The 24,695-nt window shown below is 42.6% G+C and overlaps 2 protein-coding genes across 2 annotated transcripts in view; both read left to right on the top strand.

Moving 5' to 3' along the window:
• Positions 1 to 6,719, top strand: ccdc107 (coiled-coil domain containing 107). The gene is made up of 6 exons (XM_048268870.1): positions 1 to 281; positions 717 to 949; positions 1,123 to 1,195; positions 1,431 to 1,521; positions 2,017 to 2,126; positions 4,309 to 6,719. The coding sequence occupies exons 1-6, from the start codon at positions 146 to 148 to the stop codon at positions 4,671 to 4,673; spliced, it is 1,008 nt and encodes a 335-aa protein (XP_048124827.1). The 5' UTR covers positions 1 to 145; the 3' UTR covers positions 4,674 to 6,719.
• A 1,975-nt stretch (positions 6,720 to 8,694) lies between these two features.
• The window catches only part of kcnc2 (potassium voltage-gated channel, Shaw-related subfamily, member 2), a 75,473-nt gene continuing 59,472 nt past the window's right edge, over positions 8,695 to 24,695 (top strand). Inside the window, 1 exon segment of the mRNA XM_048267632.1 lies at positions 8,695 to 9,785. Within this exon segment, the coding sequence (XP_048123589.1) occupies positions 9,228 to 9,785 (558 nt within the window). The 5' untranslated portion in view covers positions 8,695 to 9,227.

Consider the following 24,695-nt stretch of genomic DNA (forward strand, 5'->3'; position numbering starts at 1 on the left):
AGAAGACCCAGTGAGAAATAAACGCAAAAGCAATTTGGCACTTTCCGTTCCAAGAAAACTAGGTGTATCTACTTTATTTGTTCTTTCGCTATTTTCGGGTGGTGCACTGTCTAAGATTTTTATTTTTGAAATCGTTGGTACAAGAATGGTCCTGTCGTCCTCACAGCAAGTTGTTGTTGCCTTCACTGCTGTTCTGTTCGCATTTGTGGTGTTCCCCAGAATGTTCGGAGGTGGGACAGGGTCGAGGGAACCCAAGTCTTATGAACAGCGATACAAGAAAGGTACGGCCTACGGCCTTCCCTAGCCTTCCCTAGCTAGGCTATTCCATTATTTTTGCGAATTAAGTTTTTGTGTTGACATGCTGTCCTCACGTCTTACTTGCAAGCTTCCACATGATGCGAAGATAACATTAGCTTCGCATGCAATGTCTGCGTCACTAACGTTACAATAGCCTATGTATTTTATTTATTAATGTATTGTATTTAATGATATATATGACATGTATTTAATGATATATATGACATGTATTTTTGGTGCCATATTTTGCTGTATGTTATAGCCCAAACATTTGTTTAAATGTGTCTTTGTCCAAAGACCATGGCTGTTGTTGAATAATCTCCGATTATGTTGGCCCAATCTCTCCTACCATGAAAGTATTACATGTAAATAATGTTGATCGTGCTCCCCTGTCTGTCTTCATGGTTGTGTTGTATCAGGTCCAGGCCCAGGGGCATTAAAGGGGCAGCCGTTCAGCATGAACCCCACCTCCCAGCCTGGCCACCAGGGCCAGAGTGCAGAGAGCATAAAGCAGATGAGGAAGATGGTGGAGCAGGAGATGAAGAGTGATAAATATAAATCCAACAGTAACAACAACAAAGGCTACGTCTTCACCCTCATGCCTATGTATGCCATCGGTGTGGGGCTGTTTGCTGTGTACAAGTTCTTGAAGGTGAGGGGATTTCATGAGACTGACCGTGGTTGTTAGACATGAACTTGAACTTTAAATCACATGTTTATTTCTCTCTCACACACACACACACACACACACACACACACACACTACATTCTCTCCTTTATTGTTAATCTCTTACATCAAAACATAAACACTGTGTTTTTATGCAGATTAAATCGGCAGACGACATGCAAGCCCAGAAGGACAAGCTTACAAAAGGGGCCAAAAAATCTGAACAAACAGGTGTGTGTGTGTGTGTGTCTGTGTCTGTGTCTGTGTCTCTGTGTGTGGATGTGTCTGTGTGTCTATATTTGCTTAGTGGCAGAGCTACTCCCTTGTGTTTGCCTATTTCATTGAGCATGTGAACCGCATGAATGTGTGGTTTTGTGAAGGCAAATGAAGCCAGGTCTGTGTATGTGTACACGTGCATGTGGATGTTGCCAAGATGACCGCTGTTTTGTTTGTTCGTCGCTCACAGAAAGCCAGTTGAACGAGTTGGAGCAGCGGCTAGCGCAGACGGAGAGAATGCTCAATTCCATTCTTACCCAGCTGGACCCTTTAACAAACTGGTGAGTGTGTACAGTCGAGGGTTCATCTACAGTCCAGCAGTCCAGTATGCACTCCTCTGCAGGGTGTATGTAACGGAGGCAAACTGAGCTAGCATGCTAGTTGGCCGTGTAAATCCTCACACCCCTAACCTTAAGAACGCTTCTAACCGCTGAATTGGAAGCCTGGGCTTTTAGCTCAGTGGGTTAGAGCGTTCGACTCCCATGGCGGTGTGTGTTGAAGTGGCGGGTTCGAGGGCCGTGAGCGGTGGACGAATTACGACCTCTGTTACATGTAGGACTGTGAGGTGCACAAGCATCACCACAATGTGGAATAACATTTTTGAATAGATTAATGAATTTGATTTATTAAATTGGTGCATAATTGTCCTTTAACTTTATATTTAATTATATTTTAATTTATAGACCATTTTTGTTTAATGTTCATTGTTACTGCCACTGTGTGAATCAATCTAGTCAAATGCAAGGCCATCTATCTCCTCTCACTCACATTAACAGTGTGAAGTCCGTGGCCATGGACCAGAAGAATGAGATCATGTCCCAACTCCAGAGTATTCGCCAACTGATGAAAAAAAGGGGCATGGAATGCCCTCCCCTCAATATAGAAGGTATTTCATTCTGTTCGGAAATTAACATTCTGTTCTGTTTGCATGTGAATATTTGCATTGGTGCAGAAAACCACTATATTGTCATTAGCGCTGTCACGATCATGACATTTTACTTGTACATTGTACATGTTTTTAATTGGTAGTGAGAACAGGCGCACTTCAACTTCAAATCTCACAACAATTTCGGGTGCGAGTTAGACAGTTACATGTTTTTAATTGTCATAAGCATATTTGCACTACTTTAACTAATTACATTGTTAAAGTCTGGCTACTTTAACCCTTAGAACCCGATTGACGCAAAGTGCGTCAAAAAACACACCCTTTCTTCTCTGTTACATTGCTCCAGAACTGTTCATCGCAGCGAGATGAAACCTTTAAGGACCGAGCAGAAGTGGGGCTTTCCAACGAGTCTGTAAAAAAAATCATGAAATTAAATCAAATTGCATCATATTTACAGTCTATACTTCTCTGCGTTCACCTGCGCACCCATTACTCTCGTTTGAATTATTCGCGAACCCGTGATCGCGTAGATATGGCAAGCATATCAGATGAAAGAGGAGACACAGGGCTATCCATTGGTACCATGTATATTGATCCTTCTGGCTTATAAAAACAGACAAAGTAATATAATAACGTCATGGACACAAACCAACGCTGCACACCCATTACTCTCGTTTGAATTACTCTCGGACCCATGATCTGATAGATATGCCACGCATGTCAGATGAAAGAGGAGACTCAGAGCTATCATTTGATACTAAGTACATCCTTCTGGGTTATAAAACAGACGAAGTGACAGCAAAATAATAACTTTATATAGCTGGACTTACCCCACGTTTTTTTCTGTTTTTGTGGCAAAGCATGTTTATAATCCAACGCTATTGTGTGTTTCTCTATGTCAAAGCATGTTCATAATCCGGTTTTGAGATCCTAGCAAATTCCTGCATGGCATCCAATTCAAGGCTCACATTGCATCCCAATTTGTTCACCAAAGAAACACCTTTTTTGCCTTTACTTTGTTCATGGCAATGCAGTAAAAAGTTGAGAATCATTATGAGTGCATACACCATATGCAATCTCGGGTCAAGTCGGGTCAGATCAGTTCGTGTCAAAGATATGGAGCGCAGAAAGGTCATTTTTCATCACTAAATAAAAAAAATGGCATTTATTTCCGTAAATCACACACCACATATTTCTGTAAATTGCTCAGCCCCAGAGTATCCCTCCAACATGGCAATTGTATTGCCCGATTCAGGACAGTCTGCCCTACACACACATGAAATGCATGTAGAGCTATGAGCTTGCTGTGGTGAGATACATGTCGAAATATAAGAATTTTTAATTCTTTAAAAATCAAAATAAAATCAATGCTAGTACTAATACATGAAATGATGTATTAGATCTGGATAGCCTAGACTCAAACAATATATAATATGTGTGTGTGGCACAATGACCAGAATAAATCCTTATGAATAAAGGTAGTGAAAATGCCCTAAAAACAGCTTAGGGTTCTAAGGGTTAACAATGTAATTGTGTGTCTTGTTGAGAATTGTTATTCTCAAATGATGGTGATCAAGCGATTATGTAATAATTGTCACATGCCTAATTTTCAATGATTGATTTGTGAATGTTTATATCTGAACTTCAGCAGTAGTCAACATATCGGTAGGGGGAATCAGTAGGCTTGTTCATCAATGCTACTTTAAAGTTGACACTTATGAATGTCTCAGTGACCATGATGACAATGTTGTATTTTGACATCAGGTCGGATTCAGGTGTTTTGCTTATTATTTGTTTGTGTTGTGATCTTGTTCATTTACATTTAGTGAATGTGGGTACTATGTTTGAGTAAGCAAATCAGTGTGGTGACCTGGATAACAGGGTGGGGGAGGGGAAATGTGTAAAACTGATTTGTGTTTGTCTGCAAATAATTGCTTTGCTTAGTAATCAGTAACGATAATAAACGATGTGTATACCCATGTCATACTTTTTGTCAACATGTTGAAGATAGACTCACTAGAAACTAGGACCTGGGCGTATGTTTGTGTAATATAAAATATAGTGTTGTGTTATGTCATTTAAATGGAAGGAACTTAAATGATTTTCACCTATGTGCAGCTGTTATGTATCCGTTTTGATGGTTTGCTCATTGTTCAGAATTTCCTGCTTTGTGTCCTCACAGAGCCGGCCTGCCAGAGGAACCTGGACGAGCTCATCGAGACCCTGGCAGCACGGCAGAAAGTTCCAGAATCCACAACGGTGCAAGAACAGGAAGGGGAGACAACTTTGGAGCCGGAGTGTGCAGCCTCTGAGCCGGTGAAGACAGGAAATGACATGGACTCGGATGCTGCCACGGAGGTGCTGAGAGGTGGAGAGAAGGAAACAAGTGAACGAAAGGAAGAGGACGAGGAAGGAGAAGACAGTGACCACAGCATGCCCTCCCTGGAGGACCCCAGTGAGATGTCTATAGAAAATATCGGGGCCACCTCTCAGAATGTCACAGAAAGTTCTTTGATCGGTTTGCGGAGGCGCAACAGACCTGAATGAATTGATTTGCCCTTCATGCAAACTTTTGATGTAATGAAAAATATTTATTTACCATTTATTTAATGCAGTCATTGCTTTTAATTGATTTCAACAAACACTGTGTGTGTGTGTGTGTGTGTGTGTGTGTGAGAGAGAGAGATCTGAAACCTGACTTGTCATATCATAATCATGAAGATGTTACTTTTTATATTTCACAAGATACTTTGATAGTTTCCTCACTTAATCACTGTAAGTTTTTTTTTAAATCACATTTTTTAGATCATTCTAGAGCCTTGCGGTTTGTTCAAAGTTGCTGTGTAGCTTCATGTTAAAGGAGAAATCCAGCCGATTTTTACATGGATCTTGACCGCTAGACGTTAAAATCGGCCGCATTTCTCCTTTAAAGTATAAATCCAGCCATATGCTTTTCACTCTGATGCACTGATATAAATGATTTTTTGGCATACACTTCTGGGCAGTCTGGACATGCAGTATGGCTATACTGTATGCCCCCATGTCCTCTTGCAAAGAGTGTATTGAAGGAAGAAGGCTTCCATCATTAATTTTCTTATTTAAATTAAAATGTTCTCTTCTTATTGCATAATGCATGAATCAGTTGGCTCAAGCACTTTTTTTCAGTGCAATGCTGTCTTCCTCTTATCCATTATTGATTTATTGGGTATGCTATATATTATGCAATGTTTTTGTTATAACGAAGAATATTAATCTTCACCCTCTCTTGTTTTTTATGCATGATGACAATCATTGCTGTTTTATTTTTTTTAAATCACAAGTTACATTTTACATTAAGAACCAGATGACACTTAAAGCAGCTGTTTCTTGTTTCAGTTGGTCAAAGGACAGTGGGCATAAGTAAGGTTTGATGGAACGTTTGCTGGAAATCGTTTGACATTGCTTTAAAAACAGAACGTATGAATGGCATGCTTGCTCTCGTTGGCTGTCGAAGGCATACGTTTATACCTCAGTGTGCTCTGAATCTCTTCAGAAGCATCACAGTTCGATCACCTATGGTGAAAATCGAAATGACAATAACAACTGAACTCCATAATCACATTTAATGTAGTAGCCTGTTTTAGCCATAGTTGATCTAGTTACACATAAAACAGAATCAAGTTTAAAAACATATTTTAGTGCTTGAGTTCTTCAGAGTTTTGCAGCCCCTCATTGTGCTTCTAAGCAGTTTGAAGTAGATATAGCGAGAGGTCTGCCCCACTGTTTAAAGTTTGCATGAAAACACTGAAGTTTGTGTGAAGAGCTATGACTATAAATACATGTCCCTGATTAGGCTGCTCATTTGAGTGGTGATAATTAGTCGTTCCACTGTTTGTCTACTGTCTTCTTGTCTTGTCGTTTCAGAAGTTAATATGTACGATTGTTAACTAAAGTGTGCTTATTAATAATATGTATGCCTTGTGTGAAATTATATGTGTCATTGTTTTAGTTTTTATCATACAGTGTAAGTTTTCTTTTTTTGTCTCCTGCTTTTCTGCAAGGAAACTTGTCTGCATCTGCAAAGATACTTGTACATCTTGACACCTGACATTTTACCACTTGGCAAGACTGGCATCCCAAAGGAAAATCTCTTCTCTCGAAAATGTCTTTTCTTTGGCTCATGACAAATTAATCAGCTCTTACTGAGATCTCATCTGTTTCTCCTAAGGGACCCCCAGGAGAAATAAGGTGAGATAAGAATAGATTGAGAATATCTTAAGTTGAATTTAAATTGGACTTGGCCTGAGACTAGAGGAGAGCTATTTCTCAGCTGCTGTGGAATGGTAGGCCTATGTTTATCTTCCATTAGAAATATTTGTCTGCTTCACTGTATTCAGAGGTTAATAAGAAATATTTTGAGCAATGCTGATTTTTCCCCCCAGCATAGATTCTCATGTGTTTGTTTACACTGTTTGGCAGTTTGTACCCTTTTTTCATTTCCATTGTTTGTAATTTAAAGTTTGTAAGTGGTACTGTTAGAATGATAGAATGCATCTAAGACAAGAGAAACAACATGTTGTATGCCTTACTTTAATACAAAATGACAATGAAAAATATTGTTGTTACTGTTGTTTTTTGTGAGCCCGCACCACTGTATTCTTGCTGTATGCCTTACTTTCAAATGGTTTTGTGTCAAATCAAAATAGTGCATAGAGACAACGAGCCGTGTAGACCAGTGGTTCTCAAATGGGGGTACGTGAAGGCACTCCAGGGAGTACGTGAGATTTTAAAATATACATATCATTTGCAAAATATACAATCATTTGCAATACATTTAGTAAAGGATTATTAAAATTTAAAATGTTCAAAATAGTTTTTTTTTTTTTTCAAATGTTTGAATTTTGTTTGTGTTTATCAGTTCCAAAGTTTAATAAATTAGACACTGATGGCACAGTGCTCTGTTTTAAGTCTTTTTTTCTCAACTAAAAATGCTTTGCGCTGGTAGGGGGTACTTGGCTGAAAAAATATTTCACAGGGCGTACACCACTGAAAAAAGGTTGAGAACCACTGGTGTAGACCAATTAGCGTCTGTTCAGCAGTAGGCCGCTTCTTTCCCTGGATGGTGTGCTAAACTCGGTGAACAGCAGAGGGCGCTTTGCCTTTGGCAATTATTTCTGATAGGCTATTTCACGGGCATGGGATCTGTACAGAAGTTATTCAGAAGATGAAGGACCTCAACATGTTTGTGTGGCTACTTTTTTCTCTTAGCAGGGCCAAAGAATCAGCAAGAGAGTGAAACATTCATATTCATTGAATTAAATGACATGCTGTCTCCAAATAATGCCACAAGGCTATTTTATTTTCGAACCATGAGCATGTTATCACAACAATGCGATTTAATACATTAGTTAGATAAAGAGTGGTGACGCCTATCTACGGATAAATTACGAGCTGTCAGTAACAAGTTGAAGTTCTGTCTCTTTAAATAGTAGGCATTCACGCGTTTACTTTATTTCGTCTTTATCTCTTCTGCAGTCGTCAGATGTGCAGTCTGCATTTATGTTCTAGACATCATTCAGGCATCATATTATTATTTCGAATAACGCATAATTTTCATTGTTATGAAGAAATATACTATTTGAAGTAGGTCGTAACATTGCATTCTATGATAAGAATCAGCAATCACGTGCGGCGCGTCTAGCTGTTCTATTTTTAGAAGAAGCGAGTGAGTGAGTAACCGGAAGAGTGTTAGAGAAAGGGCTTGTGTCGTAAACGCATGCAACTCCATGATAAGCGAACCTACTAGAAGTTCGTCGCCACCACGCCGGAGAAGGAGAGAAAGCCTCTAAACACTGGCCAAATTAAATCCTGCGTGTCCAGGTGGAATAACTAGTTCAAGTATCGTAATGAACAACCCTATAACCACTGGGCAATCCGATATACTTTGTCCCAAATTTAAGACCGGACCGGTTATTTGCGCACGCAACATTCCTTTACATAGAAAGTTCCATAGGTCTCAAATTCAACTTAAAGAGACACTCAGTTTAATTCTAAATAAAGGCAATTACTGGCTAAGACCCTAATACTGAGCGAATCCAACACGTATAGAACCAACTTCAAATAAGCACGGCCAAAATGAACGGGCAAATTAAATGGGATTTTAACGCTACTATATCGAAGCGAGCTTTTAATAAGGGGTTTGGATTATTTTGAGTTCTGACCTGAGACTGACTGTTACGTGACAAAATATGTACAGGCTCGTGTAAAAATAGCAAAAGCATTGCTTGAAAACAGAAGAGGTGGCTGGTGCTGATAGCTCCACAGCCTAACATGGTATAATCGTGTGAAAGCAAAAAAAAAAGGTTTTTCCAAGAAACAATCATTGGTTAACACACCTAAAATATTTGAGAAGTGTATTAACCTATACGAATGAGAAAACGAATGCTTGGATACACTGGTTATGCTATTACACTCGCATGGGTTTTCTCAGTTACAGGCAACAGTTTGTTGATCTTAGAAAATGCAACCTGAAATGGGCGTGTATGAAAGCAACTGTCTGCGCTGTAGAAACAAAGCACGCCTTGAAGAAGGGAGGAGAGTAACCGTGTTGCCCTTGACGCTGTTACCGGAGTAACACGCACATTTTTAGACAGATGGGAGAGAATCCAAAGACGCCTCTTGCGTTGTCTATATTCTCAGTGCATGCGGTTGAACGTGACGGATAAATATTCAGGGTGTACCTTTGGCTGCATCCGAGTTCACCTCGGCGCCTGGTAAGAGTGAAGAGGTCACAGAGACAAATAAAACCCTCACAGCATGTGTTGTGACTTCACATAGGGCCACATAGAGAGGAAGACATGCGAGAGGCTGTGAGAGGCAGGACGTGTGTAGGAAAGTGAGTGCGGGAGATTGAGAGACACTTTCAAAAGATTTCACCAATGATGTGATTTCCATCTCCATATGAAATCAGAGATCCTTTCGGCCAACGGAGCGACTGCACCTTTTTGGATTCGGATAGCTATTTGGTGCTCATAAACGGACAGGGTGTGCGCGCGCCGTAGTTCGTTGTTGCTATCGACTCGCTCGATACTTTTTCCAGCAAGTCATGTCTTACCCAGAGCTATGGGTAAGTTCGACGACAACGAGAGGATAATCCTCAATGTTGGGGGAACCAGGCACGAAACATACCGAACCACATTAAGGACTCTGCCAGGCACACGGTTGGCTCTCCTCGCCTCCGATTCTGACATCGAGTCTGTTCTGGACCACCTGCAACAAGTTCCTGGCTTTATTGAGTACAATGCGCGTAACAACGAATACTTTTTTGATCGCCACCCGGGAGTTTTCGCATATGTCCTCAACTACTACAGGACCGGGAAACTCCACTGCCCGGCAGATGTCTGCGGTCCACTCTTCGAGGAAGAGTTGTCATTTTGGGGCATCGATGAGACGGACGTGGAGCCTTGCTGCTGGATGACCTATCGCCAGCACAGGGACGCAGAGGAGGCTCTCGATGTCTTTGAAATGAACGTGGACAACGGGGACGATGAGGATGAGATTGGGAAAAGACTAGGTATCGAAGATGTATCTCCCACTCATGGCAATGTCAGCTTTTGGAAAAAGTGGCAACCGGTGATGTGGAATCTATTCGAAGATCCCTACTCTTCCAGGGCAGCAAGGGTAAGAAGTGCGCTTGGAAAGGTTGATGTGCCAAGTTGCCAACACATGGAATTTCCCACCTCTTTCTTCCGTTCTTTCTTTCTCCATACTCTTTCACTTCTCCCTCTCCCGTAATTCTACATATAAGTCCCTCTATGTCCTTGATTATAGCATAGGTGGTTTACTGATTTGTGCGCCCTGAGCGCAGTACTTGGAGAGCAACGGCTCCCCAAAATATGCGGTACAGACATACTGCTTACAGTCCAAACGCGCGTAGAAACAGCCCCAATTATTTATCAGTGACGTTAAATAGACATGCACCCTGTTTGTTGTAACTTATTGGGGTATCCAATGCTCTATTAACTTTAGCTAAAGATGGAAATAACATCAAACTGACATCTAAGGTAGACGCAAATGTACATAGTAGGACGCAGGATTGGGGAACAGATGTGATTATTTGAGGAACTAATTGAAGATCATCTTAGATCATAGATCATCTTAGATCATATCAGCAACATTTTGACACCATCATATCCAAATATCTACTGATATATTAATAACATAAATTCACATCTTCTGCATATTATAACGCATATTTAACTACACTAGCCTATGTGTTGAAAGACGACTTTGGGCCCTTGCAATAATGTTCTATTTACTTGACAAATAAATAATCCCCTATACCTATGTCATGTCCATGAAAATGTCAAAGCTGTGATTATGGTTGCCTGTCCATTATGGCATATGAAAAACATGCTTAAAATGTAGGCAGATATTTAGATTGGGATATTGTGTACAATCTTTATTAAATTAAACAGTGTCTAAGATCTATACCCTCAACAGGTTAGATGTGTAAGACTCAGCAGTGTGACCTTGCCACACACACACACACACACACACACACACACACATGGAGTGCATGGAACTGCAAGGAAGTCAATACTGTGTTCGGTAATTGCACTGTTAAGTGGTTCTTTGAAGTATTTTAGTTTCACCGGGTATTACTAATCTAATATTGCCAGAAGTGGCAGATCGACTTAGACCCAGGAGATTTGTAGACTATATGCGTGTGTGTGTGTGTGTGTGTGTGTGTGTGTTTGTGTGTGTGTGTGTGTGTGTGTGTGTGAGTGTGTCTGAGAGGGCTGGATAAAGTAAGCCAGTGTAATATGGCATGCTTTGATGCTGCCAGCTCCGCACATGTCTATTGGGATGTTTAGCTTTAGTTACTGAATGCTGTCTCACCTTGCCCTGGACAGCTGCGGCGCGGGAAAATGCGGCCACCTAATCCCTCCGTGACAGGGTGTTACAGAGGAGGAATAACAAATGATCCCTCTATGGAAATGAGGCTGCTCCCCTTTTAGCGCTTCCTTTTCTCCTCGACAGAGAGAGAGGGAGAGAGAAAGTGTTCCCTGCTTACTTTTGCCACAGGGTGAGAAGCCCACTAAGCACAGGCAGTTTTTTATCCTTCAGATCAGGGGTTACGAAAAGGCTTTGGCTTAGGCAGGGGTAACAGATCGTCATGTTGAGCCAGGCCCTATTGCTCCTAGTAATGAATTGCAGTGGCACACACACACACACACACACACACACACACACACACACACACACACACACGCACAGGTTCAGGTTCCCTTATTTTAGATTGCACAGTTATATCACTGCTATCAATGCCTATTTACCTCAAACATACCTCTACCTCAACCATTATTGCTAGCCTAAGGGTATCTGTCCAGCAGGTGAAATATCTAACAGTCTGTCCAGTAGGTGAAATGTCAACAACTAGTGTATTCACTATTGTCAGAGCTAACGGATATCAGAGAGCTATGACAAAGGGTTCCATCAATGTCTTGGTGTGATGACATTCAGGTGTCATCTTCCACTATTCCCGGCAACCCAGACATGAGTAAAGTCTGAGGGATTTCATTATTCATCTGAAATGAATAAATTGTGTCACGTGAGGCTGTTAAGTCCAGGAATATTCCAAATGTAGAGATGTTTTTGAGGAGACACAAATTAATTGCCTTACCTCTTTTTCTTGAGGTAAAGACCTAGTGTTCATCTTGTCCTTGTGGGCAGAGACTATAGAATGAATTGTCTTCATTGTAAGTTGGTCCACAGCTTAGCAAGTACATGATGTGGGGAGAAACACATTGTGTTTATCACTGTGATCCCTTTCCTGATGTCCATGAATGAGTTCAGAGTGTTTTCTTTTCTCCAACAGGTGTGTAAGGTTGTATCAGTATTGGTTCAGTGCAATGGTTGTGTAATCATTGGTTCAGTGTGTCTGTTTTTGTCGTAAGTGCTTCATTAAGTTCATGTGTCTGTCCTTGTCTTTATTTTCACTTCCCATTGTTCATACCGATGGGGCCTGATAAACAACTTCCCATTTTCTTTCTTTCTTTCTCTCTTTCATTCCATAATTTTTTCTTCCATTCACTTTCTCAGCTTTGTCTCTTGCTCGTTCTTCTCTCTGAGTCGACATGTTGCTCGTGTAATCTGTCGAGCTGTTGTGATAGACCGATTTGGCTGATGCCCCCCACTTAAGAGGGTTTTGAACCGCCGTTGCCTGGTTGCTTCCCAGAGACGGTCCCCCACCCCACCCCACACAACTCCCCTCGACTGGCTGGCTGGCTGCGGAGCCCGTTGCTATGGCAACACCATCGCCTCATCCCTATGCCTTCCTGTTTTCATTGAGGGTTGCCCGTTTCCACGAGACTGATTGATTTCAGCAATTTGCTCAACCATGAACTTCGGTGCATGAAGCTGTTTGTGTGCCACGCATTGTAATCAGTGAGGGGGTTGGGGGTAATGACAGGCGTGTGTGTGTGTGTGTGTGTTGGGGCTGGGGGGTGGGTGGAAGTAGTAGAAAGGGGTCGGGTGCATTCAGAGCATGAATCAGGCAGGCATCCCTCCACCCCAATCTCTTGATTTGATCTGCATGATACGCCACAGTGTCCACACACTAACCCAGAGATACACTCTTCAGTAATACGGCTCCTCGGTGAGGACAGTACATACTATGAATCATGAGAGTGTCTGCTTTTGACCATGTCAAGCCTGCTGCTGCACAAACAGCTGACAGCCACCCCATACCCCCCACCTCCACTCACCCACCCCTCATCTAGCCAGCAAACCGGGCAGTGGTGTGGCATGTGTAAGGGCCAGGATGGCACACCGCAGGGTGTGTTTGCAGCCAGTGCCAGTCTGAGTCATGGGTCAATCAGTCTGGCTCTCCTTAACAGCCAGCCACGCATTCCAAACTGGGGCATGAAACAGGTCCAATACATGTGTATGTGCTGCTGTATCTGTGTATTGTCATATGTTTGTGTTTGTGTTTGTGTTGGGCAAAGAGCATACAGTAGATAAAACTGGAGGGTGAGGAGCGAGACAGGGAGAAAGATGGGATGGAAGAGGGATTAAAGGGTTGTTAGTCCATCTGTGCCCTTGGCAAAATGTGCTGTAAATATCACTTCACTGATAAAAACAAACTATGCTCATTATCGCACTTGTGCAAGGTCTCTCTCTCTCTCTCTCTCTCTCACCATCTCTTTCTATCTATCTATCTATCTATCTATCTATCTATCTCTTCTCTCTCTCACACACACACATACACACACATATTCACACACATTCTTTCTTTCTCCACCTTTTCTTTTTTGCACACAATCAGACATGCACACACACACACACACACACACACACACACACACACACACACACACACACACAGACACACACACACATTGCCAAGTGTAAGTGTGTTAGGTCGTGCCCAAGATGAAAATAACAGGAGCCGCCATGGCCCCAGCAGGACAGTTACGTGATGGATGATGGGAAATCTTTGGCATGCAACTCCTCTCGTCCTTGGGAGACGCGGTCCGTGTCAGGGAGACTCGGCACGCAGTTGGAATGCCAAGGGTGCGGGAGGGGTCGATACATAACAGCTTAGTCTTTTAATTGGCTATTAAAAATGACTGCAGCGCTTCGCGTGCTGATGTCTATGTACGGGACATACCCATGTGGTGGCATTAGATGAACGCATGTGACAGATGTGGTGCCTGCCTGCTTCCGTGGAGTGCTGCTGTCATGATGATTAGCCCAAGGGTGGACACACGGCCGGTCAGCACGCACTGCCTATGCACTGGGGGTTGGATGGATGGATGGGAAATAGTTTGATTCCACAGCGCAGATGGCACATTTATAGTATGGCACACCAAATGTATTACATAACTACGAAACATTCAGAATTTCCATTCACAAAGTATGTACTGTAAACTATGCGTGACATACGCACCTGGCTGCAGCTTGACCTGTCTGGGTGCCCTATATAGTAAACCTGCAGTGCACTCTGAGCACTTCCCTGCCACAGACCACCAACAAGTGTAACCTCACTTTGTGTAAAGTCTCCAAAAAAAGACAATTCCAGGCGCTGTTTTTTCCCTCCACTGTAACATGGGCTCCTCATGCATTTATGGATGTGGTAATGGGGTGGGGTGCTTGTGAAAAAAGGTGAGCCCTGGAATGCACTTACACTCTGGTGTGTCGACTCAGGGGCCGCCAGGCGCAAGCCGGTATGCACGGGGGTCCCATTAACTTTAATAGAAATACCATTTGTCTGGGAGGATAGTTGCATTATTGATGCACTCCACCATTCACTCGAAAAGATCGCCTGCCTCCCGAGGACAATGGCCTTATTAAAAATGCCATTTCCAGGCCGATTGCTAAGCTTGTGCACTCACACATTAAAAGTCGATTAATAAAACAGATTTTCTGCCAGAATTGAATTTTTAAATCCCTCTTTTATTTATTTTTCTTTTGTTGTTTCTAGCTTTCACTGGATCTGTCTTTTTAATTTTCTTTTCTGTCGTTCACATATTTATTACACATTCGGGACACAATTGCTTACTTTTCTTTGTCAGTATTTATATATTGTGTCGACCTTTGTAATTTGCAGTTAAAAAGTAGTGTATTAAGGGTCTTTTAGGGTAGACACAAAGAGGCAGCAAGGTGGCTAAAATGGCATGTCTTGGAATTCATCCATCCACCACCAGGGGGTTTGAGGTATCCAGGTGTGAAAAGAAAAAAAAAATAGCAAAACACTCTTAGAAGTTCTTAGATAAGAAAACATAATGACAGAATACCAAACATATGTTATCTTCACACACCGCTCTCAACTCAGCTTTGTGTGTGTGTATAAGTATATATACTCTTTTGATCCCGTGAGGGAAACTTGGTCTTTGCATTTATCCCAATCCGTGATTTAGTGAAACACACTCAGCACACAGTGAACACACAGTGAGGTGAAGCACACACCATTCCCGACGTAGTGAGCAGCCTGCTACAGCAGCGCTCGGGGAGCAGTGAGGGGTTAGGTGCTTTGCTCAAGGGCACTTCAGCCGTTTCTACTAGTCGGGGACCGGCAACCCTCCGGTTCCAAGCCCGCAGCCCTAACCAGTAGGCCACGGCAAAACATTTTATAATGAAAGAGTTTTACAGCACTGATGAATGAATAATTGATGATGAAATGTTTAATGTGGTTTCCACACTATCTGTGCACCCATTTGTACATGCCAACTAAACAGGTAACATGATCAATTGTAAAGAAGAATATGCAATAACATAAGAACAGGAGTATAATCTGAGCATTCATGATTTTCGAACAGTCAACGACCTATGAAAAAGTGGCTGCTATTCGGACACGCTATTCGGGTGAGAACGCGCCAGTGAGCTGTGGGCCTGCAGCTTCACATCATAAGATGAAACCATTCACATTGAGTATGACCTTTCATGAGGCTTGGTGACACTATTTGGGCACATGATCACCTCAAACAGTGCTTCGATTTGATTATCCAAATATGTATCTGTGTGTGTTTGTGTGAATGTGTGTGTGAGTGAATGTAGGGAGTGTGACAGAAAATGTCACCATCGTGATGAAACAACGCATGGTCCTTTGACAGAGGTGAAATTGAATAGTCATTGCCTAGCTGGGGGATCCGAGAGACTTGTGGCAGTCCCACTTAGTGGCGAGTCTGAAGGTGTCCAATCTCTTCCTGAGGTGAATTAATTCCCTTCAATCCCCACACGGAGTATCAATGCAGGCCTACCATGCAGAGTTCCTGCCTGTTATATGCTAATACCATCTGGGCATTCCAGTCCAGTGTGTTTGAAGTCTGAGCTTTCAGCTTCTGCACTCATCACATTTCCTTGGGTTCAAACAGGAGGCTCGAAAGACTGATCCGCTATGTGTGGTAAAGCTTAGATACCACCACCCAGCAAACTGAAATTAAAGTGTGTGTGTGTGTGTGTGTGTGTCAGGGGGGAATGTGCTCTGTAACATGTGGAAACAGCCCAGTCACATTACTGCCTGTTAAACTAAATTGGACAGAAGCTGGTGAGCAAACTAAAGGACGGAGTCTTAAGAAATGAAGTTTTTAATGTGACATGCATTAAATAAATATAAGAAATGAGGTCATCTCTAAGACAGCGGCTTTATCAATTATGTTCATTAATGTCAGTGCAGGATAAATGATGCAGGTAATATGGCATGTCTTCCCTCTTAAATATCTCATTTATGACTCATGACTCATTCTCTTAGAAATCCATGAAGATAAATGGATGAAATATATGACCGTTACTTCTCTTGAAGTTTCGTCAAGTAATTAAGTAAGAACTCATTTACAAAACACTCCTCTGATATTTACAGTTGATATTTACAGTAATATTTGAATACGAAAACACAGACATTAGTTTAATTTATCAGTATCACCATGGTATAGCAACTGAACTGAAACAATTATGGAAACCTCTTTAGTGTTTTGTGAACTTGTTCTTTTCAGTAAGACTTGAGAACTGAGAGTTTAAAACCAGGACCGTTTATTACACTACAGTTACTTCATGCGCTGAAATAGGGGCCCTTTCTACTGGAGAGTTTTTGTGCCAGTGGCCAGAGTGACTGAAGGGGACTGGGGGGGAGTCTAAGGGCGCATTCCCACTGAGTCCATTTAACTGATGTACCTGAGTGTGATTACTCCCCCCTAGCCCTGACCCAGCTGGTCTCTGTTTACATTACATTTTTGTTTGCGGACCTGGGTCCGTTTATGTCATAAACACTAGCTTCTTTTTACCAATATTGCTTGGCAACGTCGCAAAAAGGCAATTTATTTCCTGGTTTTGGAACAGATAGCATTCGAACTGCACGGGAGTTCTAACGAACCGTACCCCAGACCCCCGTTTTCTAGCAGACCCTGGTCCACACCCGGGTTCGGTAGACTGTGTTCACATTAACGGAATCACTGAACCATCGGTCCGAACTCGGGTCCGGACCAAACGGTCTAGTGAATGCACCCTAAGCCTCAACCCCGGGGCAGGCACAGAATATCACACACAGCCCTGCCAGGGAGACTCAGTGGCCACTCCAACACAGAAAGATCCACGTCAGAGAACAAAACATCTCACAATTCAGCAATGTCTCCTACAAGGTACCTACAAGACAACAGCATAAAACTAAAGCCCATGTCTTATAAAGAGAGGACAACACAAATACAATCTGGCCTCATTATCTAATGCTGAGTCTTTACGTTGTGTTCCTGGCTTTGACCCTTTCTGAAAGACACAAATTATTTTTACTTCTCAGCACATATACCTAAGTGTCACCTTGTTCACGTTGCAACCCAAAACTGTTCTTAAAGTACTTTATATTTTGTCTACCTGGCTAGTTTACCTGCACTTTCTTTATCCGATGCAGGAAGTCAACAGTCACCTTCACTAGCCCTGACCATACTTTGCATAATAAACTTCACAGGGGCTCCCTTAGCAGAAAGGTCAACGGTGTCAACTAACAGGAACTGCTCCTTTTAGGAAACAGGAAATAGCTGGGATAGCAAAGGATGTGATTCCGGCAGCTCTTCTCTTGGATGTCACTTTCGGTCAGAGTTCGGCTTGTCTTGTGTGTGTTCACACTCTTCAAAGTGGATCTGTGCTGTAGATTGGCTTAGAATCAGTTAGAGTTACACCTGGAACTAGCGTATACTTAAAACTCTGCTTTCTCTGTGCATGAAGGTGTTTGTCAAAGTAAATCTACTATATATTAGGTCTGTCAAATTCTACACTCAAATTCAGACATCTTTTCACCTAGGACTCCCTTCTCTCCCCCAAGCTATGACCTATTTTCCTGTGTCATGTTTACACTGATCTAAGTAGAATAGATGGTTATGGTTAATGTTATGGTTATGGTTATGGTATTTAGCAGACGCTTTTGTCCAAAGCGACATTCAAATAACAACAATATAAAGTTAAATTTAACAGTAAACAAAAGTTGGTAAGAATAGCAATAATTAACAAAAATGTCAATTCAATCAATAGCCTAATGAAAATACTATAATACACTATAATATACAAACCATAACGCATCAGAAACGCAAGTGCATGTTGAACAGATATGCCTTTAGACCCCTCTTGAAAGACCCAAAACTATCACAGGAACGGAGAGCACTGGGCAACTCATTCCACCAACAAGGAACCACTGAGGAAAATAGTCTTGAATTTGACTTGAGATTAGAATAGATTTATGCTGCAGATCAGTTAAGGTGTCCTGGCCGCTGCACAAGCTGTGTCCACTCTGGCGGTGTCACCTCAGACTGGTTCCTCAGCCATTGGCCAGCCCCTGGAATTGCTCCAGAGTCCCCCATGGAGATTCGCTCCCAGGGGCTGTGGTTGTCTGGTCAGGCCGGCTTTGGAGTGCCGCGCGCACGGCTCACACACATAACAGCCGCTGGAGTGAAGACAGCTCAGTGCCAATCACAGCAGTGTCAGGACTGTAATCCCCCCCCACTCTCTCTCCTCTCCTCTCATCTCCCCTGACCCTTCTTTACCATTTGTCTCTTTACTGAAAAGCCATTATGTTTGTGGACAGCTTGGAGAGAGACAGACGTAAGGTGTGTTTGTGTGAGTGTGTGTGTGTGTGAGTGAGTGTGTGTGTGTGTGTGTGTGTGTGAGTGTGTGTGTGTGGAAGATGTGTGTATAGACAAATAGAGATAGTAAGAAAGAAAGGAGGGAAGAAAAAAAGAACAAAAGCAAGAGAAAGGCAAAGCAAGGCCACGCTTGAGAACATAAATGACGTAACCGAGAGACACTCTGCACTATCTCTCAGGTCAAGTGCTCTCTCAGTGTCCTTTTCTGAATTTAGGTTCTCATTTCTCTGCTGCTGCTGTGGTAAAAATCCACATTAACAGAGACACGACTCACCTGCCTCAGGGTCACAGTGTAGGAGACAAGGAGACAACTCTCCCATCTCCCTGTCTAATTTGTGTCAACCCCACCGGATAACTGGGAAGCCCAACCAGTTTATTGACAAGACCGTGCCCCTGGCACTTCCCCACCCACCGGTAAAAGATGCCATTTGATATGTAACTTCCCCCCTCTGATGTGGCCCCAGGTATCTCTTTTCCTGGAGAGCAAGGAGCTCAGATCTTGAGAGGCCCTTCAAACCTGACGGAGCGTGATTCATTATTCACGTGCCCTTGATGCAATGTCAGTCAAAGAAATTGGTCTTCGATATTTCTTGCAGCCGTAATGTGTTTCATGTGGTCAAATGAAACCCTTCATATAAAAAAACCAAAGGATCCGTTGCCTACGAATCACAGGGGGTGGGGGCAATCACACTCTCATACATGAAACAGCAAATGAGGAAGATTATGGGTAAACATCAAAAGGAAAAAAACTCACCTTCTTTGAAGGTGAGCCGACATGCTGTACAGTGATCAATAGTACACTCTTAAAATGAATATGTTGAAAACAACACAACTGTGAGTGACAGCACAGTTTGTGTTGTTTCCTTTTTTTATTTGTCACACAATATGTGTATTTGTCACACAACTTGCATAGAAAACAACACAACTTGCATAGAAAACAACACAACTTGCATTGTTTTTTAACTCATCTCAGTGTCCAGATACAGTAGGGACAACACATTCGTCTTAAGAGTGTATCTGTTCAGGCTGTAGTGTGTTCTGCCTTTCCTGTGTTCAGGTCCTGCGTCCTCCTTGACTGACCAGGAAATGGAGTTCCTGGTTCAGCTGATTGGGCAGCCTTTAAAAGGCCAGAGATGGCATGAAGACAGGGCCATTGTGCCAGACAGCAGATTCATGGTTGTGGAATTGTGGATGTGCTGTGCAGGGGCAGAGTGGGGCACTAAAATCCCCCGGGAAAATTCTGACGGCACTACACCCCCCACACACACACACACACAAATCAGCATGGGAGAGATGAATGTGCAGGGTAACCATGAATGACATATAGACAGTGAGCAAGTGGTATAAAAATTGGTTGGACTTCCTAACATTAAAGAGTGAATCTCTGAGATTTTCGCGAAAAATTCTTAGTGCAATTGCAAGGACGATGGCCGCGGACGACTCACGGCCGCCATAATAACTCAATGGGCCGGCGTGCACCACGTAGATTCATCGGCCGGCCCACCGGGAAAACTCCCGATCGTCCCGATTGCCACTCCGCCCTGGTGCTGTGTGTTGTGTTGAAGTACAGAACAGTATTTACCGTGCATTCCTTATGACCTTGTGCCGGGGTTGGCAATTATACTCCTTATCTGGAAGGTGTTGGTTAGTTTGTTTAGTTTTACTTTTAGCTTATTACTTAATTACTTAGTTTTGTTACTGACCTTTTTGTCACCTTTTAATGCCCCTAGGGCCAAGGTTAACACAACTTAGAATTTCACCAAAGATTTGCAAATCCATCCCCGTCTCTGTGCTGGTAGTGATGTCGGCTTTGTTCAGGTTATTCCTGTCTCACCATGCTCACACATGGCCCGGTCTGGTTTTGTTTGGGTGGCACTGTCACTGTTGTCATCGATGTTCTCGTCGTCGTTGTTTTTGTATGTCGCTAAGAGATGAGACATCTCTTTTCATCCTCCTAGGAGCGTGTCTCAATATGCTGACATCTTCTCAGCATCAGCAGGGGGAGGGTTTGTTATGCCCGGAAGGTTCCGGCAAGGCACCACTTTTAGATCCCGCAAACAACATCGCCGGTCCCATTTAACAACAATAAACAAGTTAAAAATTATAAAAACAAACAAATGATTCAAACTGTCAAGCAATGCCCTTCAGGAGGGTGAGACTGAGAAGGGTCACTTTCAATCCCATTTTTCTTTTTACAAAAATAAAACATTAAACAACTCAAATTAAAAACAAGGCCCAGGGAAGAGTTGTTTATATGTCGGCCAAAGCTCTTAGCGCTCAGACAGAGTTACGTTGCCCAAGTTTGATCGCTTTTTAAAGGGAACAAGCTTCTCACTTAAATCTTCAATCACTCTTGTCTCAGCTCAGAGAGGTGATAAAATAATTGTTTCCTGTCCAGCTCAAGGTTACAAAGCATTAGACTTGTCTGGGATTTAACAGTGAAAAAGCTTGTGGTGACAAAGCTGTTCCTTGAAGCTCTCCCTGCTGCCAGCCTGATAAAACACTTGAGCATGATAGAAATGCTGGAACCGATAATGTCCGCATGAATGATGCCTCAAATCAAAACAGTTCCAAGCGTCATATATTAACACCACCCTTTCTTAGTGTTTTGGATTCATCCAGTTCAGAGAAACGCACGTCTGGAAGCAAAGAGGGAAGTGTGCGTGCAGATGTCAGATACTGGGCTGGGTTATGTATTCTGTATTGTCATGTAATTAGTTCATCCAAGGTTACCTCCAGGGCAGCTGTTCTCTAGGACCCATGTGACCTGTGAAGGGAGGCCAGGAGCCCTCACCTTCCTTGGCAGGGTCCATGAAGGCTTCCCTGGCATGGTTGTTTTTATAGAAGGGTATTGAGCGATGTTGGACATAAAAAAGCTGTCACAATATACAAGACATTGGGGAGATTTCTTTCGCTCACTCAGGCTTTCACAGATGGCATTATTTCTGACTGACTGACAGAGGTATCAATCAATCAGCCACAGAGATAAAAATATGTGGAAGGCAATGTGTGTCTTTGTGTCTCCATTCCATTGTGTGTGTGTGTGTGTGTGTGTGTGTGTGTGTGTGTGTGTGTGTGTGTGTGTGTGTGTGTGTGTGTGGCATGCTTGGCGTGTGCATGATGAATGCAGGTATATATGTGTGTGTGTGTGTGAATGCATGTGTATATATGTGTGTGTGTGTTTGTGTGTGTGTATGTGTGTGAGAAAGAGAGAGAGATAGAGAGCGAGAGAGAGAAAGAGACTGCTGAAGTCTATTTCAAAGTAGTGAAAAAGAAATATCTGCAGTAGGTTTGACAATTCAGTTGAAAGACTTCCGCCCAATTGCATGTATTAGCATATTCTAGGGGCCATGTCAGCATTTTTTAGGGTTTCAGAAGGGTAAAATTAACAGACACACAAGATGAAACTTGTGTCATGTCATGTTATACTGACTGAAGTAAACAGAGAAAATAAAAGAGTTTTTGGAAAGTTTTAGAAACACAGTTTAGAACAAACTCTTGTTTGGTATCAATCTGAAGACCAAATTTACAGATCAGTAAATTACTTTTTGCAAATGACAATTATTTATTGTTTGTGTTTTGTGAATAAATGCTTGGATAGGCAGCTGCTTCAACCTAACACAGTTTGGGATGTAATGGAGGTTACTGGATGGGTTCTTTTGTAGTGATCAATCAGGTATGTTTTGTAAGAGGTCATGATTGCTCCTGCAGAAATGCTTTATATTCTCAGTTACATGAACTCCCTTCAAGCAGATCCAAAAATAGCCTAAGAAACTTTCACAAGTCATTCTCCTCCTGTCCCTCAGAAAGAGAGAAAGAGACAGAGAGAGAGAGAGACAGACAGACACAGACAGACAGATAGAGAGAGAGAGACACAGACAGACAGACAGAGAGAGAGAGACAGACAGACACAGACAGACAGACAGAGAGAGTGGAGACACAGACAGACACAGACAGACAGACAGAGAGAGAGAGACACAGACAGACGCAGACAGACAGACAGAGAGAGAGACACAGAGAGACACACACAGACAGAGACAGAAAGAGAGGGAACTGAAACGAAAAGTCTGGCCAAAGTCACAGTCTCTGACTCATATCTGGATGGCCCATCATAGGCCTATCACTTTCTCTGAGATGCTGAATCAACCTTGGTCTAATGATCTCACTTTTCCACCCTAAAACTTTTGCCACTTTCTTGTAGCCTTGTAAGCTCATGTCTCCAGAGTCTTTGGCTTATCACCTTGCTATCACCATATTACAAAAACACTGAGAGGAAATATGAAATAATAATTCAGACAGAGAAAATAGAGTGGCTACTAGCGAGTGAATCAAAGTCCACAAAGTCACTTAACACTGTGGCTTTCAACCTAACACAGTTTCAGCAGGGGGCAGCCGTGGCCTACTGGTTAGCGCTTCTTACTTGTAACCAGAGGGTTGCCGGTTCGAACCCCGACCAGTAGGCACGGCTGAAGTGCCCTTGAGAAAGGCACCTAACTGCTCCCCGAGCGCCGCTGTTGTAGCAGGCAGCTCACTGCGCCGGGATTAGTGTGTGCTTCACCTCACTGTGTGTTCACTGAGTGTGTTTCACTAATTCACGGATTGGGATAAATGCAGAGACCAACTTTCCCTCCCGGGATCAAAAGAGTATATACTTATACAGTTTGGGATGTCGCTTAACACTGTGGCTTTCAACCTAACACAGTTTTGGATGTAATGGAGGTTACTGGATGGGTTCTTTTGTAGTGATCAATCAGGTATTTTTTACCCAGAGTCTTTGGTTTCACCTTGCTATCACCATATTACAAAAGTGAAATTTCGAGACCCTTTAGATCTCAGCACAGCTAAAAAAAGAATTGCTGGCCCCAGCTGTGGCACAACTGGCTGGGGCACCTGCACCGTACGCTGGCGACCCGCTGGCGACCCGGGTTCGATTCCCGCCCCGTGGTCCTTTCCAGATCCCACCCCTGCTCCCATTCGCTTCCTGTCACTCTCCACTGTCACTATCATTAAAGGCACAAAAAGGCCAAACAAAATATACTTAAAAAAAAAAAAAAGAATTGCTGATAGCAATTACAATAAGAATGGATCTGTTTCATTCAACGTTTCATCTCATTACAGAACACAAAATAATTTCTAACCCGCCAGGCCATTATAACACAGTAGTAACATAGTGACAAGCTATTCATTATGATTCACAACCTATAATTCATATTCATATTTTTAAAAGCCATATCACTTGACTGATGACATTTCTCAGGCTCTTATTTGAGTAAATACCTCTCGCCATGGCTGGAGAGTGCTTGAATTCTCCACACACATGTAATTATGCCGTTCAGCGAGAGTGAGGTATGATGGTTGCCTCTTGACTTGGACTCCATCAGTAGTCACTTCAGCGACAGTGCTGGAGAAAAGTGTGTGACGTTGTGTGTGTGTGTGTGTGTGAAGTTGTGTGTGTGTGTGTGTGGGGGGTCTTTGTGTGTAAGGAGGGGTTCAGAACCAATGATGAGCCACCTTGTGGACTTTGATTCACTTGCTAGTAGCCACTCTTTTTTCTCTGTCTGAATTACTTCATATTTCTGTCTCTCTGCGTTTTCCTCTGTACTTTTTTTCTGCCTTTCTGTTTCAGTCCCATTGTGTTTTTATATTGTCCTCTCTCTTTCTCACTTTGCCTCTCTCTCTCTCTCTCTCTCTCTCTCTCTCTCTCTCTGTCTGTCTCTGTCTCTCTCTCTCTCTCTCTCTCTCTCTCTCTCTCTCTCTCTCTCTGTCTTTCTCTCTCTTGTTGCGTTGATCCATTCTACTCACATTGGCACACAAAATTGCATGTTTGCCCGGGTACCAAATATGTTCTTCTTATAATGCACTATGAGGGCATTATGAAAAGACGGACCAGGATAGCCTCTACATTCTCTGACTGTGGTAGTTTTTTCTTCCACTGTGGAAAGACACCTCAAATGATGTGGCG

This window comes from Alosa alosa, chromosome 17 (genome assembly GCF_017589495.1).
Source record: "Alosa alosa isolate M-15738 ecotype Scorff River chromosome 17, AALO_Geno_1.1, whole genome shotgun sequence".
In the NCBI taxonomy this organism is placed as follows: domain Eukaryota; kingdom Metazoa; phylum Chordata; class Actinopteri; order Clupeiformes; family Clupeidae; genus Alosa; species Alosa alosa.

Excerpts from the sequence above, each read along its gene's own strand:
- ccdc107 (XM_048268870.1), top strand. The coding sequence starts at position 146 with ATGGTCCTGTCGTCCTCACAGCAAGTTGTTGTTGCCTTCACTGCTGTT. Across the intron at positions 282-716 it reads TGAACAGCGATACAAGAAAG|GTCCAGGCCCAGGGGCATTA; the intron begins GTACGGCCTACG and ends GTGTTGTATCAG. Across the intron at positions 1,196-1,430 it reads CAAAAAATCTGAACAAACAG|AAAGCCAGTTGAACGAGTTG; the intron begins GTGTGTGTGTGT and ends CGTCGCTCACAG.